This window comes from Thamnophis elegans, chromosome 11, assembly GCF_009769535.1.
Source record: "Thamnophis elegans isolate rThaEle1 chromosome 11, rThaEle1.pri, whole genome shotgun sequence".
Classification (NCBI taxonomy): Eukaryota; Metazoa; Chordata; class Lepidosauria; order Squamata; family Colubridae; genus Thamnophis; species Thamnophis elegans.
Window position 1 is genome coordinate 64,391,105 of NC_045551.1, and position 16,801 is coordinate 64,407,905.

Here is a 16,801-nt window from a genome sequence, read left to right on the forward strand (position 1 = left end):
CATAGCTGCAAATGGTAGCACTAAGTGGTTGGGATACGGAGAGGAACTGACAGTTGAGTCAATAACGTGGCCAATCGATGAATGTATGATTATCCATTCAAACAGAATTGACACCTGGCTCCCCAGTCTTCAGAGGACATCGGCCCACTTCGAAAACACATCTTCATTTTAAAAGTTTTACTTCTCCTAAAGGAACAGCATATCCTGGCTCCCCAAACAGACCTGCCTAATTAAAGGAATCCATCTTAGAGCATTTATAGAAAAAATTACCGATCAGTCTCCGGATACTCTTCAAAGTGCTAGTCGTAACTTATAAAGCCCTTCATGGTATTGGATCTGGGTACTTGAGAGACCGCCTGCTGCCAATTACCTCCCATTAGATCACACAGGGTTGGCCTCCTCCGGGTTCCGTCTACCAGATAATGCCACCTGGCTACTACCTGGGGTAGGGCCTTCTCTGTGGCAGCTCTGGCCCTCTGGAACGAACTCCCCGCAGGGATTCGGACCCTCACCTCTCTCCAGGCCTTCTGAAAAGCCGTCAAAACCTGGCTTTGCCGGCAGGCCTGGGGTTGATGAGTTCCCCTCCCCTCTTGACTTGTATGGTTGTGTGATTCTTGGTTATTTTAATTACTTGTATTCTGTTTTATGTTCCCCTTTTCCCCTTTGAGTTGTTCGCCACCCTGAGTCCCTCCCGGAGAAGGGCAGCATACAAATAATAAAATTCAATTCAATTCAATTCAATTAGTTTTATTGCATACTGATTCCCTGGTGGCACAGTGGTTAGAATGCAGTATTGCAGGCAAGCTCTGTCTCCAGCCTGGAGTTCGATCCTGACAAGGCCTAAAGTTGACTCAGCCTTCCATCCTTCCAAGGCAGGGATGTCAAACTCGATTTCATGGAGGGCCGCATCAGGATGCGTTGTTGGGGTGGGGGTGGCCAGTTTGATGTTGCTCACACTGGGGGGAGGACGCCTCTGGTGGCCCAGGCAGGGCTGGGGCATCCATTGTTTCCAGTGCGCATCCAGGGGGGCAGGGCGGGGGTGACTCCACGCTGGCTCCAGAGCGGTCCCGCAGATCTAAAGGCTGACTGCATTCCAGCCCGGATGGCTGCCGCCAAGTTGTAGATCAGCGCCCAGCTAGCCTGGGGTGGGCTGAGGCACCACCAGGGGCCGGTCCATCACTGTTTCCAGGGCAACCCCGCATGCCAGATCTAACCACATTGCGGGCTGCATTTGGCCCACGGACCTTGAGTTTGACACCCCTGTTCCAAGGTCGGCTTTCGAGTTCAGTAAAATGTGGAGCCAGACTGTTGGGGGCAACATGCAAATAATGCTGACATTATAAACTACCAAGAAAGTGCTTTGGAATGGCATTCTCCTGACTGAGGCTTCCCGAGAGCATGAAGCAGACTCCTTCTCCCGACAAAAAACCCTTTTATTAATTGGCTGTGAATTCTGCTCATTCACATGACATTCAGCATTCATTCTTTCAAGGGAGGATTTACAGTCACAGACCTTATCTGGCTTGGAGAGCTGCCAGGCCGATCTCTGCAAAACCTGGCAAGGAGTCTCCGAGAGTCACGAACCAATTAAGCGAACTAATTGTCTCCTGCAAACTCTACTCCCCTTTTGCTCCTCTTTTATTTCCTCTGGGAGGGGGCATTCATCATCCACCTGTAGCCTTACTCCCAAGTCGACCCCTGTTCTTTAGCTGTTCCCTTTGTCTGGCAATTCTGCACATGCACTCACTGGGAACAGGCTCCAGCTGTTCATCTGTTCACTGATGTCTGACTCTGAAGGCAGCTGATAACTGGCATACGGCTCTGGACCTCTCTCAGCCTTCGACACAGAGCCTTCATCAGAGCCTTCCCCAGACTCTAGGAGTGGTCCATGTTCCTCCCCAACTTTCTCACTGTCTGAATCTGCTGCCAGCTCCACTGGCGGGCCACAACAGGCATATAAGTCTAAGTGCTGTTGTTATTGCTATTTTTCCAGTCCGTTCTGTGCTCAACAGCTTGAAGATAGTTGGGTGTTTTATAGAGAAGGGTCTTGTGATGAACCATTCGAGCTTCTTCTCCTTAATCAACAACTTCTCCCTTATAAGCAGGCACTAAACCTGGCACCAACAAGACACAATCAAAATCACTGCCACAACTTTAATAGAAAAGCAGTGGTTTCCCTATTCCTGGACACTGGCCCTGAGGATTAGTTTGCTAAGCAAAGGTTGGGATGGCGTTAATGTCCTTGTTCCCCCAGATGGAAGCATCTTCTGCTGTCCTCTGATGGAAGACAGTGCAAGCAGCACCAAGGCAGGAGAGACCCCCCCCCCCCCGGTCTCGTTTCTGCGGACTCAGCTTTTTACAACACATTGTAAAAAAGCAAAAAGAAAATTGAGTAGCCTCCCAAAATTGAACTTGACTGGCATTAAAATCACGACAGTGGTTAGAATACAGTATTGCAGGCTAATTCTGCCGACTGCCAGCAGTTCAATCCTGACCGGCTCAAGGCTCACCGAGCCTTCCATTCTTCCAAGGTGGATAAAATGAGGACCCAGATTGTTGGGGGCAATGTGCAGACTCTGTAAACCACTTAGAGCGGCAAAGCATCGTGAAACGGTATATAAATCTACATACTATTGCTATGTTCTATCATACTTATTTATTTAGTTTCTACACCGCGCATCTCATTTAAGTGACTATAGAGAGGCTTAAACTTGGATCCTGATGGGCATGCTATGCATTTGACATTATTTAAAAATTGTTTTTTAGGAATGATCATTTGTTGCTTTTTCTATTATAGAAGGACCTCAAATACTTCCATTTCTGAGAAGGACAAGGGCATCTCTGCTTTTGGAAAACTCCTTCGCTTTTCTTAACTAAATGGTGAATATTGTTGCAGAAAAAGCAAGCAAGCAAACAAAATATAATATATGACTCAACAAATAGCTATTTCGCTAAAGGAAATAGGAAACTATAACATTTATCTCCTTCCTTGTACATATACCGCAAGAAAAATGTCTAGTGTCTTCTTCATAACATTTAACGCTCTCTTCTTGACATGATTAATTATATCCAAATCAGGAAAAAAACCAAGGTGAATCCATTCTGAGCCGTACAGAAAACCTTTTCAAACACTATTTCTACCAATAAAACAGCAGGGTTAAGGCTAGAAAAAAATAAAATTATTCTTAAAAAAAAAACACTTTTATCTGTTCAGAAGTGCTGAACTGAAAGTTCTCAAAGATGTTTTTCAAATTTTAAAGTCAGACTTTATCATTTGCAAATGAGAATGGAATTCTCATTTCAAGCCAGTGCTATTTAGTTTTCATTTTTACCTCTAGATATACGTGTAGAAGCTAAGTAACTAGAAATATTTCCTCCCATTATTGTATTATCTGTAGGAATTATAGGAGAAAATGTACACACCATCTCAGTGTAGGAAGATAGATGATAGATAGATAGATAGATAGATAGATAGATAGATAGATAGATAGATAGATAGATAGATGATAGACAGACAGAGAGAGAGAGACATAGATGATAGATAAATTGCAATAAGTAGATGATAGATAGATAGATAGATAGATAGATAGATAGATAGATAGATAGATAGATAGATGATAGATAGATACATACATACATACATACATACATACATACATACATACATACATACATACATTGCAATAGATCGAGGTGGCTCAGTGACTAAGACACTGAGCTTGTCAATCAGAAAAGTTGGCAGTTCGGCAGTTTGAATCCCTAGTACAGGTCTTCTGCATGAGCAGGGGGTTGGACTAGATGACCTCCAAGGTCCCTTCCACCTCTGTTACTGGTTACTGTTTGTTTAAAGATGATAAAAGATAGATAGATGATAGATAGATAGATAGATAGATAGATAGATAGATAGGAAGAGATGTTATTACTTCTGATTTTTAAAACAATTATATTACAATTTGAAGGCTGCTTTGATAGTTTAAAAACAGAACAGAAAGTGAAGAGAGTGCTTGTTATTTCTATCTTTTAAAAAGATACTAGGTCATCAGAAATGTATGCATTGATAAAATGATGCAGATCTTAATTCATCTACTTCTAAAGAGGCAAACTTTCAAAAGAATTCATTTTGGAGTAAAACTAGCACTGCAAATGCCTAAATTGCTACCCTATATAATAGACACCCACAACCTGCAATTATGTTTAACCGCATTCTAGGGAAATTCAATTTAGTCTAGCTAGAATTTGAGTTTGCTCTGCTATCAGCGCAAAGTTCAACGCTCACATCAAATGCTGCAACTTCCAAATACACGCCATGTCGGATATGTATTTTAGATTTGTAGAAAGCTTTCTACAAGCCCTGTCTTCCAGCAAGTTTACCCGCCTGAGGCACCCCCCCTTCCATCCACTCGAGACCGTTTATTGACTGCAACTGGGTGTTCCGAGATTGCAGTCATTGAGCAAATCAGTCGGGCGATGTCTCATTTAACAACGACTTCAGTCGATGTCCAAGATTGCAGTCCCAATGGTTTTTAAGCAAGGGCTACCTAGAAACCCATATTTGTATATTCTTTTAATAAATACAGACAAAAAATCCACAAAGAGTAACCTATCCCCTAAATTACAACATTGTATATATATTTTACCCTTCCACCTGTGGTTTCCCCAAAATAAGACCAGGTGTTATTTTCCTTTGGGGCCCCATTTTGAGGCTTATTTTGAGGGGCGTGTTGTCCCCCCCCCCATTTACAGGAGGCCTACTTTTTCGGTTTACTCACAGTGGGGCAGGAGGCTACACAGTGCCAGGGAGGGGGATTCGAGCTGCCCGATGCACCTCACACCGGCTTACCTCAGGGCCCTCACAACGAGGCCCTCCACGCCCTGACACCTGCCTCGTGGCCGTGGCACCAACACACCGCTCGATGTCCTGCTCCATGCGGCCAGGAGCAAGCGGAACAAGTGGGCCAATGGCCACGTGGACTCCTACTGCACATGGCTGCTGATGAGGCCGCCGTGAGGCAGGTGTTGAGGCGTGGATGACCTGGCTGCAGGGGCCCTGTGGTAAGCCAGTGCAGGGCAGCTCCACCACCCCTCTGCCTCGCCTTGTGGCTGCATCACCGCGAGCAACCAGAAAGAACCGACAGCCGGCTCTTAAATAGGGCTTATTTTGGGGATAGAGCTTATATTAGGCATACACGTCAAACATGCTAGGTCTTATTTTCAGGATAGGTTCTTATTTTTGGGGAAACGGGTACGTTATCAGGTTTAAAATGTCTCCTGTTAAAATCTTACATGGCAGGAAAATAGTTTCCCCCCCCCCCAAAAAAAAAAAAAAAATATCCAGAGCCTTTACGAAGATCTTGAATTGCCATTTGCCTCTCATATACCTATTCTTCTTTTTGAGGCTAACGGAATTATTCTTTTCTCCCTCGAAGGGAACCCCGCGCGCGCCGCACCCTCCCTCACAAAACAGATTTACCTATTTATAGACCTTCCCCCAAAGCCGCATCATCTAACCTTTGCGTTTCACCTTGGCGACACGTTGACGCTATTTTATCAAACAGTAAATGGCAACTAAATGAAAATTGCTCCCCGGGTTATTAGATTTTTAAGCATCAATAGCCCTCTTGATAAAGGAAGCTCTAGAAGACTGTTTTTTTTCTTCTTCTCCCTAACAGCCGAAAGGTGATGATGCTTCCTAGAATTTGTCGCGATTGCCCAAGAAACGGGCATAAAAAAACTCATCCATCATTGTGAGCCCCTGGTCAGGGACTGACAGTGCAGTAAATATCTTCCGCAGCAGCCTTTTAATGTACAAGCTGTTTTCGGTAGGGATTTTCACCAGTCACATAAAACACACTGTCATGAGTGACTGCCTGGGCTCCAAAGTCATTACAATTGGGATGATGGAACATCTTTCAGCGTATAACCCAAAAAAGAAAAAAAGAAAGGGGGAAAAATCCCTTTTAAATGTCATGTCAAGTTTGTTGAAGCCATTTTCAAGCCTCGTTCAAGGTTACATGAATATTGAATATTCCTTTTTGCAAAAAAATAAAATAAAGTTTGCAATCTCTCTCGAGGTTCGTTAAAAAGGGAGATCGCAACGGAGTGCATTTGAAGTTTGACAGTTATTGTCTAAGGTCTCCTACTTTAGTGGTTTTTTTTTTAAAAAAAATCTGCAATTCATTTTTTTTAAACTCCCCGTCGAGCGCCTTCTGGGAACAAACAAGGGGTTTAGGCAATGACATTTCTAGGACTCTTCAAGCACGGGAATTTTGAAACACAGGGCCGAACTAAACGGGACTTCAGTCGGATCCCATAAGCCAGAGGTGTCAACATCGATTTCATTGAGGGCCACCTCTGGGTGACCGTGGTGGGCAGGGCCAGGATGGGCATGGCCAGCTCGACATCACTTGTATCGGGAGTGCCTGTGGTGGCCCGAGCATTCTGCCAGCGAAAACGGGCTCCCAAGTTCCGTTTTCAGCTGCGACGGCCTCCTGCAACCCTCTGTCTGCGGAAATGGAGCTCTGTTTTTGCTGTTAGAGGCACCGCAGGCCAGTCCTTCACTGTTTCCAGGTCAGTCCCGTGGGCCAGATCCAGCCCCCGGGTCTTGAGTTTGACACCCCTGCCATAAGCGGTAAGATTCTCTCATAGATCCTTGACTTACGGCTACAATTGAGCCCAGGTTTTTTTTTTTTTGCTAAACGAGACAGTCGCTCAGTGAATTTTGCTGCATTTTTACGGCCTTTCTCTTCATGGTGGTTTAGTGAATCACTGCAGTTGTTAAGGTAGTATCATCACATTGTTAAGTGAATCCGGCTTCCTTGTTGACTTTGCTTGTCACATGACCATGTGGATCACATGCTCTCAGAACACTGCAACCGTCATAAATATGAGTCGGTTGCTAAGCGTCCGAATTTGGGTCACATGACTGTGGGGATGCTGCAGTGGTGGTGTGAAAAAACAGTCGCGAGTCACTTATTTTCACTAGCAGGAGACTGAATTATATATGAAAAAGGGGCTTTTGCTGTTTATTAAAATGATCACACTTATTTATGGACATGGACACATGTTTATAAGAAAAAAATGAATGGTGCGGTCGCCTAGAGGTGGAGCTCTCGCCTCACAAACAGGAGGCTGTGAGTTCGATCCTAGGTAGAGCCAAATGTTTTTCTGTGGGCACAATGAGAATTTATCTGCTGAACAAAACTCCGCATTGGCAACAGGAAGGGCATCTGGCCAATAAACACTCATCTCCATTCAGTTGCCCATATTCCACCCGACAAGGTGTTATGGGGTCATTAAAATGATGTTGATGTTTATAAGAGAAAAAAAATACCCTATTTATTGTAGCTTCAGTTGCAAAATAACTTTATTTGGGTTTTCAATTTATTTTGTCTATAGACTGGAAAGTCCTGTAAATTGACTCATTGTCATGACTGTAAACTTAATTTAGGATTGGAGAGGCTAGAGAGTATTGTAATGAAGAATAGAACAGAACGGAATAGATAATAGAATAGAATAGAGTATTGTAATGAAGAATAGAATAGAATGTAATGTATTGGAATGAAGAATGGAATAGAATGTATTGGAATGAAGAATAGAATAAAATAGAGAGTATTGAAATGAAGAATAGAACAGAACAGAACGGAATAGATAATAGAATAGAATAGAATAGAGAAGAAAGTACTGGGATATTGAATGAAAGATAGGATAGGATAGAACAGAATCTTTATTGTCACTTTAAATGTGACAACATACATTAAAATGAAATTTCATTGCATTCAGCTCTCAAAAAAGATAACCATTATGTGCGCACACATGACACAGAGAAACATCACAGTCTAGATTGAACTTAATACATACATAAACAACCTCTCTCCATTGTTGTTCCTGGGAAATTGTGAAATCAGTGTACTGATCTGTACGCTTGACAAATCAGTTAAAACGACGTTTGGCTCCGCACGGAGAGCTAAAATAAGCTTCGCTCGCCTTCTAGAATGCCAGATAAAACAAACATCAAATCCCAAGAGTTGGTCTTCTGAGGGCAGTTGATGCCAGCCGGATCAGCAGCCTTCTAGAAGTTTCTCCATTTCTCCTGCTGGAAGACCACCTCATCCTTATTTTCCATTTATCCTGCTTTTGGAGCTTGATGCATTTCCCCCAAATTTTCCTCAAGACAACCGTGACGTGGGTCAACTTAACAATACGCTGCTTGGGCTACGGAAATGTACGTTCGGACTTCTGCTTTGCCGTAGAACTGTTGCTGCAGCCAAATCCAGCATGAGCTGCTGTAATTTTAGTCTAGTAAATACGTAGCGGGCGTTTTTTGTTTTTTTTTTTAATTGGAGAGCAAGATGAGAAGAATTGTTTGTATCCCTAGAACATGAGTGTCAAACTCGATTTCATTAAGGGCCTCAACAGGGTTGTGTTTGACCTTGGGGGGCCGGGGTGGATGTGGCTGGTGTGGGTGTGGCCAGCTTGACATCACTTGCTTTGGGGGTGCCTGTGGTGGCTCGAGCGCTCTGCCAGTGAAAACGGGCTCCCGAGTTCCATTTTTGATTGTGACTGCAACCCTCTGCCGGTGAAAATGGAGCTCGGGAGGACTCCCCGCGGCTCTCAAGAGCTCCGTTTTCAGCTGCGACGGCCTCCTATAACCCTCTGCCAATGCAAAGCTTGGGAGGGCTGCCTGCGGCCCTCAAGAGCTCTTTTTTTCTGGCAGAGGCACCGCGGATTGGTCCTTCACTGTTTCCAGGGCAGCCCCGCGGGCCAGATCTAAACAGCCCACCGGCGGGATCTGGCCCACAGGCCTTAGGATTAACACCCCTGCTCTAGAATACTTCTGGAAAAATGTTTAAGCTGCTTCAGTGCCATAGTTCAGGAATTATTATAAATTCTTTGAATGAATTATGCTTACCTCAGCATAGGTAGAATCTACACATCCTACCCATGTTCATGAATCGAGGGATATAAAAATCCATCCTTCCTTTTGATTCCTGTCAGAACTATATTCTTTTAACTCAACGCATGTCCTCCCTTAAGCTTTGGTTTAATTAAGGCACCAGGCTAAAACGCGGGAGTTCTAGTTCTGCCTTTGTCATGAAAGCCCAACTGGGTGACTTTGGGCCAGTCCCTTTCTCTCAGGCCTATCTCACAGGGCGGTTCTTGTGAGGAAAATTGGCTGAGGAAGGTGTGTTGAGTATGTCAGCTGCCTTGAGGTATTTGTTTAAAATAATAAAGTCAGGATGCAAATCAATCAATAAAATTTTAAGCTGGTCCTATCCAATGCTCAGTCTGGCTTAATTCTAAGATCGTTTGAAAAGGGGAAAAAAACGTTGTCTGAACTGAGACAAGTTGGTAACATCTTGCAAATGATTCCTGCCAGGCTGCCAGCTACCATGTTTTCCCACCAGACAATTTTCCCATTGCTGTGCCCTCCTTTTGTTCTTCCCCAGGAAAGCATGCGTGAAATCTTTTTTGTGAATTTGTACACACATACAGGAAGGAAGGAAATGAAAGAAAGATGGAAGGAAGGGAAAGAAGGAAGGAAGGAAGAGAAAGATGGGCGGAAGGAAGGAAGAAAAAGAAAGATGGAGGGAAGGAAGGAAGAGAAAGAAAAATAAAAGGAAGGAAGAGAAAGAAAAATGGAAGGAAGGGAAAGAAAGATGGAAGGAAGGAAGAAAGAAAGAAAGAAAGATGGAAGAAAGAAAAAGAAAAATAGAAGGAAGGAAGGGAAAGACAGAAGGAAGGAAAAAGAAAAATAGAAGGAAGGAAGAGAAATAAAGATGGAAGGAAGGAAGGGAAAGAAAGATGGATGGATGGAAGGAAGGGAAAGACGGAAGGAAGAGAAAGAAAAATGGAAGGAAGTGAAAGAAAGATGGCTGGAAGGAAGATAAAGAAAAATAGAAGGAAGGAAGTGAAAGAAAGATGGAAGAAAGGGAAAGAAAGACAGAAGGAAGGAGTAGAAAGAAAAATAGAAGGAAGGAAGAGAAAAATGGAAGGAAGGAAGCGAAAGAAAAATGGAAGGAAGGAAGCAAAAGAAAAATGGAAGGAAGGAAGCGAAAGAAAGATGGTAGGAAGAAAGAAAAAAAGAGCTGAGGAAAACTACATGAAACTCCAAAAAATGCCATGGTTTCTATAGAATGTAAACGGGGGACCTTTTCTAGGCTTAGCAACGATCTCAAACATCATGTTATTTTAGCACTGCTGGTAAAACCAGCCATTGACACTCTTAGAGTGCGTGATAATCATTGGCTCATTGAAGGCGTCATCCATCTTTGCAAAGTGAGCGTTCAACGGGTGAGGTAAACCTGCAACTAACTGAAGCATCATAGGCCCCGATTAAACAGGAGCAGCCAAGGTAATATATCAGGACTAAGTAGACTTCAAAAATCAAGCAGAGAACTGTTCTCTGAGATTGCAGTTTGGCTTAACAGATGGTGGGACGTCCCTTTCTCCCCTCCAGAAAAGAGTTGGTGACGGGGCAGCATTGGGAGTAAAGATAAGCCCTACCAATATTGTAAATGGGCCAATCCGTATTATGCAACTCACTGTAAATGTACAGCAAAAAAATTGGTTTGTTTTCTTCTCATACAGACAACCAGAAAGCACCAACAGGAGAGAGGGTGCATCCCCACCACAATATGAACGGAACTTCGGTGAAGATCCCCGCGAGCAAGGGCATTCATCGTGAAAACGAAGCTAATGCATCGGTAGAAAAGAGAAACTCAGTTGGAAAAAAGAAAGGCCCATGCGGAGGGTCTAGCAGAAAGGAAGAATTAGAACTTGGCGGCACTAAAGGAGAGGTGATTCCTGAGGTGGAAGCGTTGCTCGCGAGATTACGAGCCCTGTGACCGTTTTAACCAGTTGCATAAAATTCTGGAACTCATTTAGACGTTCAAGAAAATATGCGGCTACATTATTCATAACATTGCACCAGCTCAGAACGATGCTTCACATCATAAATACCTGCAAGTAGCTATTAGCATATTCCTAACATTGAGGGAGAAATTATTCCTTATTTAAAACTCCCAATCTCCACTGCTTTTTTCTGACGTGGCACGCCACTTGGTAAAATATATATTTTAAAATCTTTTTAATTGCTATCACAAATAATGTTTAACATATTTTAAAGCACACACACATATATATATATACTGTGTATATATACATTTTGCATGCTGCTGCATATTTGTCATTGCATTTTGAAATGCACATTCATAAATACTTTGGGTCCGAATTAAAATTGTATTACTATAATATATGGGCTTAATATTTTGCAACTGGTTGGGAGGCAATTAAAACAATGAAAACTGACTTTTTTCTATGGCTCACCTTTAACAACTGACATGTCTTTTCACATAAACTATTGGTGGAATGTTAAAAAAAAATGCAAATCAAGCTATATATGTTTACAGTTTTGTTACTCGTTCTCTGGAATGTGCAATACAATATATATATATATATCTTCTTATAAAGTTATAAATGTTTTGGAGTGTTTGGTGGGTGGCTGCATGGACTATAGATTATACGCATATATAAAATGTATTGTTATTTCTATAATAAATCTGAAATTTACATTCAACCTATAGCTGCTATTCAAACTGAAGCGTAAAACAGACTTGCTCACGGCACAAATCTAAGAACCAAAGCAATTTTGTTAGTTATTTTCACATAGCCAAACTTAAATTTTACCATTTTGGGATTCAGGAAAATACACGTTCTTTTTGCTCTGTGAAAAGTTTTGTTGGATTTATCCACAAACGTTTGTATTATGAATTATTATTGGAATAATTTGTGGTGATTAGAATGCAGTATTCCAGGCTGACCTTGTCCCATCCTGACCAACTCGAGGTTGATTCATCCTTTCAAGATCGGTAAAATGAGAGTGTTGGGGCAATAGGCTGACTCTGTAAACCGCTTAGAGAGGACTGTGAAGTGGTATATAAATCTAAGTGCTAATGCTTATACTTTCTAATTCATTTGTTCATTGCTCAACTATATAGATATGGTTAATCATATTGTAAAAGTGTACACTGTGTTGTAAGTTATTTGGTGACACTACTGTTTGGTGAATGAAAGAGTAATCTTCAAAATATTGTACTGGAGGCACTTTTTTCTTTGCCCTATTTATTTCTAAACAAATAAAATAATGCTGAACCCATTTTATTTAAATGGATTTATCTCCCATGCTCACTCATTACTATATTTCTTGTTTGTTTAAAAACAAGAGACTTTTGAACAAGCCTCTTTGTGAAAATCGTACTTTATTGCTCAGGTATGTGTAAAATCTATCCTTTCTGACCTATTTTGTTCAGAATTCCCAAGAATCAATCTATCTATCTATCTATCTATCTATCTATCTATCTATCTATCTATATCTATCTATCTATCTATCTATCTATCTATCTATCTATCTATCTATCTATCTATCTATCTATCTATGCATGCTGGTCTTGTTGTATTAGGGTCTTTTTCCATGTAAGATTGAGATTGTCTTGGCAACGTTTCGGCGAGGTCACACTCGCCATCTTCAGGCTGGGTTTGGGGCTTAAAGTGTGATCAGAGCGGCCGTCTTTCTATAAATCTTGGTGTGTGTGTGTGGAGTGCTGGCTTTGCTTTGGTAAGTGGAATGATTGGTTATGTGGTTGTATCATGATTAGTAGATTGGTGCTGATTGGTGCTGGCTGTGTGTCTATTGTTGTTTCGTGTTGTAACAGCCTGGGTGGTGGGTGGGGCTCGTTTGTTGACTAGGGCTGGTTTCCAGATGTCTGGTAGGCGGGAGGTATTGTCACGTTTATTCATGTTGTGGGGGTGTTTCTCTATTTTGAGCCCCACCCACCACCCAGGCCCAAACCCCAGTCTGAAGATGGTGAGTGAGACCTCCCTGAAATGTTGCCAAGACAATCTCAATCTTACATGGGAAAAGACCCGAATACAACAAGACCAACATACCTACACCTGTGAAAATCTACGAAAATATATATATACATTTTTATATATATTTACATTTTTATTTGGCAATTTTGAATGAAGCAAGCTTGAGTTGTTTATGTGATTGCTCAGGAGCATAGAAGACCATTATAAGACCTCTTTGCATTTTTAAAAAGAAGAGATGGGCAGTCCTTAATATTGGACTGGTTCTCCCCCTTTTTACAATTCTTCTGACTTCTGATTACATCAGATTTCCGTGTTAGAACAATCTCTAACAAGGATCTCCTTCCTTTGAAGTAGTGAATCCATTTTTCTCTTCCTGATCATTCTGAGGATTGACATCAAATCTCACCCTGGACAATTTAGATTTTTGAGCAACCAAGAAAGGCTTTTCTTACCTAACAGATCTAAACAAGGGACATTGATAGTTATCACATCTATCTATCTATCTATCTATCTATCTATCTATCTATCTATCTATCATCTATCTATCTATCTATCTAATCTATCTATCTATCTATCTATCTATCTATCATCTATCTATCTGGCTCTGTGTTTGTATGTGTTCCACATAACTCTGGAAGCCTCAAGCAATTTCAACCAAACTTGGTACACAGATGACTTACCCTCTGGAAACAAATATTGTAGGGGTAAGATATCCCTAACACCCCTTGGGGTTTGTGTTCTGTTAAGATACAGCCTGTTGTGCCTTAAATGGCTTCTATTGTACAGCACTGTGGAGTTGCCATTCACAGTACTCTACGAGGGGGCTCCCTCTGGTAAGGGGGAAAATCCAACATTAGAAATTGTGGCGACGTTCATGCAAGGAAGGTTGGGATAAATAAATACTTGGGCAGCGCCGGGTTTTCAGCTGGTGGGAAATTAAAAAAAAAAACATGTTTGTAACTCAGCGAACGTGGCATTTACAAAAATTACTAAATGCATTAATTTTTCTTTATCACGATTCAGGTAAAAATAAGCATATTGCACAGCATTTGTTTAACCATGTCATTTTCATAAGCCATCATTTTAAATGAAATCCGTTAAAATTAAATCAATTAAAACGGGCATTTCATTTTGAGTTCATGGAAAACTTGAATCCTTTGAATTCTTACTCCAAGATGCCATTTTTTTCCCCACTGTTAAAGAAAGTTAAAGTTGCAAACCAGACGGGCATTCTATTGAGCTTCATAATGGTAGAATTCATTCATTTCCATCCCTTCCTAATGTACTATTTATTTTTCTGACAGTTTTCTAAAACAAGAATTCCCAATCTGGCATCTTTCAGATGTGTTCAGTGAATCTTTTAGATACTTCCTTAAAAAGCAGCGAAGCCATTTCGTCAACCAAATTGTTCCTTCCTTCATTTAGTCAGCTTATGGGGATAAAATATGAAGTTATCTGAAAAACTGATTCCTTATTTTGGATCAGGAGATATATACAAGATAGCAAAGAAGGATAGTTATCTGAGATTGGGAAGGTAAGGTAATAGTGCTAAATGTGTTGCTTGATTTCACTGGAGAGACCTGAAATTGCATTTCGTGCAAAACAAAGCAGCTGAAGCTAAATTTCTCTCAAGGTCATGATGGAAATAATGGTTGATGATCCAGAGTTGTGTAGTCAAATATACAAGTTGGAAGGCCTGCTCCCTCGCCTTATTAAACAGCTGTCGGAATGAAGGAAAGAAAGACAACTATCACTCTTACCAAACTTAACGAAACTTTGAAAGTTGTTCAAAACGATTTTAAAAGGGCAAGAGAATGTGGTCCAGAAGGAAAACTCTATAGTTTATTTCACTACAATGGACATAAAAGAAGGCTCAGTATCTGATGCTTGCTTTAGAGAGCTAATAAACTCTGCGTTTCTCACAATGGATTGTAGGCTAGGCTAGACCCATGATGGTGACTCTATGACATGTGTGCCAGAGGTGGCATGCTGAGCCATATCAGCGGGCACGCGAGCCGTTGTCCTAGCTCAGCTCCAGCACGCAGCTCATTTTCAGCTGGCCCGCCCATGCTGCACTTCCCTTCCCAGAAGTCTCCACGCAATGCCAGATAAGTATAGGGTCATGTGGAGATTGGGAGGACATTTTCAACCAGGGGGTGAAGGCTGTTTTTGCCCTCCCCAGTCACCAGGTAAGCCTCTGGAGCCTGGGAAGGGTGAACAATGGACGTATCGGATCCACCGGAAGTCGGTAAATGGGCCTCCGGAGAGCTTCTAGGGGGCAGGGGAGGCCGTTTTCGCCTTCCCTGCGCTCCAAAAAAGCCGTATGCCCATGTGCGGGGCAGCGGGGGTGTGTGTGTTTCACGTGTGCATGTGAAGGGGCACGGCACTGGAGGCATTAAATTATGGGTGTGGGCACGCATGCAGGCACGATAGCACACCCGCGTGCTTTTGGCACCCACAGTAAAAAAGCGTGCAAAAACTTTTTTTAAAAAATTTCCTCTTTAAAATGTTGGTGTGTCTTATACTCCGGTGTGTCTTATACTCTGAAAAATACGGTAAGTTTCTGTGAGGCTTGCCTAAAATCTGATGCTGATTTTGTAGATAAACGCACAACGGCTCCTCAGTTGTATTTGATATTTTCACTGCTTAAGGGAAACCCAAACGGAGAAGCTTCCGAAAGGAAGATCTACGTTGTTGTAAATATATAGTATACATTAGTTAATGAGATATCAGCCTGCCTCTGTCTGTCCTGTCTGTCTGTCTGTCTGTCTGTCTATATCTTATCTATCTATCTATCTATCTATCTATCTATCTATCCATCATCCATCCATCCATCCATCCATCCATCCATCCATCCATCCATCCATCTATCTATCTATCTATCTATCTATCTATATCTATATATTTCTATCTATCTTTATATCTATATCTATATATTCCTATCTATTTTTATCTATCTATCTATCTATCTATCTATCTATCTATCTATCTATCTATCTATCTATCTATCTCAGAGGTGGGATACTCCCGGTTTGGCCCGGATTGGGTGAACCGGTAGTGGAAGTGGCGGGAGCTTCTGCACACCCGCCCACACGGATGCTTCTGTGCGTGCATGAGTGAACTAATAGAAAAAAAATGGAAACCCACATAGATAGATAGATAAATAGATAGATAGATAGATATAGATGTATAGATTATAGATATAGATATATAGATGTAGATAGGTCTTTGGTTTTTCGGGTTTTCTCCCGCGTAAAATTGGAGGTGTCTTGGCGACGTTTCGACGAAGTCTCATTCATCATCTTCAGGCTTCGTGCTTCCAGGAGCAATGTGAGATCTCAGCTGTTTCTTCCTTTTAACTGCCAGTGAGGGTTTGAGCTGATTGGGTGGGAGCTTGGCTGTGTTCTGATTGGGTAGAGGAGTGTTCTGATTGGTTGAGGGTTTATGTTTCATGTAAGGATAGTCATTCCTCATGTTAGGGACTCGTTTATCAATAAGGGCAGGTTTTTACGCGGGAGAAAACCCGAATAACCAAAGACCTACATACTAACACCCTGCGAAAACCTCAGAAAATAGATGTAGATGTAGATATAGATATAGATATATAGAGATATCGATATAAATACAGAATAAATATAGAGATATAGATATATAAATATATATATAGATATAGATATAGATATAAATATGCATATGCATGCCATGATATATGGCCAGCAGATGATAGCTCAGTTTTTCTGAGAGTCTTCTTCATGGTTAGGTTGTAACCGGTTGGTCTGAAGGTCCAGGCAGATAGTTGGCAGAAGGCTAAATAAAAAGGAGGTAAGAATAGATACTGTACTTCTTCTTACCAAAAAGGCTGATACGTCAAGAGTATTTGTTCCATGATGATAAATACACACAAATAAACACAAAGATCTACTGCAGATTT

At 41.7% G+C, this 16,801-nt stretch overlaps 1 protein-coding gene across 1 annotated transcript in view; it reads left to right on the forward strand.

Annotated features, from left to right (window-relative positions):
• Positions 1–12,136, forward strand: part of LOC116514651 (protein diaphanous homolog 3-like) — an 85,346-nt gene extending 73,210 nt beyond the window's left edge. Inside the window, 1 exon segment of the mRNA XM_032226267.1 lies at positions 10,588–12,136. Within this exon segment, the coding sequence (XP_032082158.1) occupies positions 10,588–10,844 (257 nt within the window). The 3' untranslated portion in view covers positions 10,845–12,136.
• Positions 12,137–16,801: the final 4,665 nt, after the last annotated feature.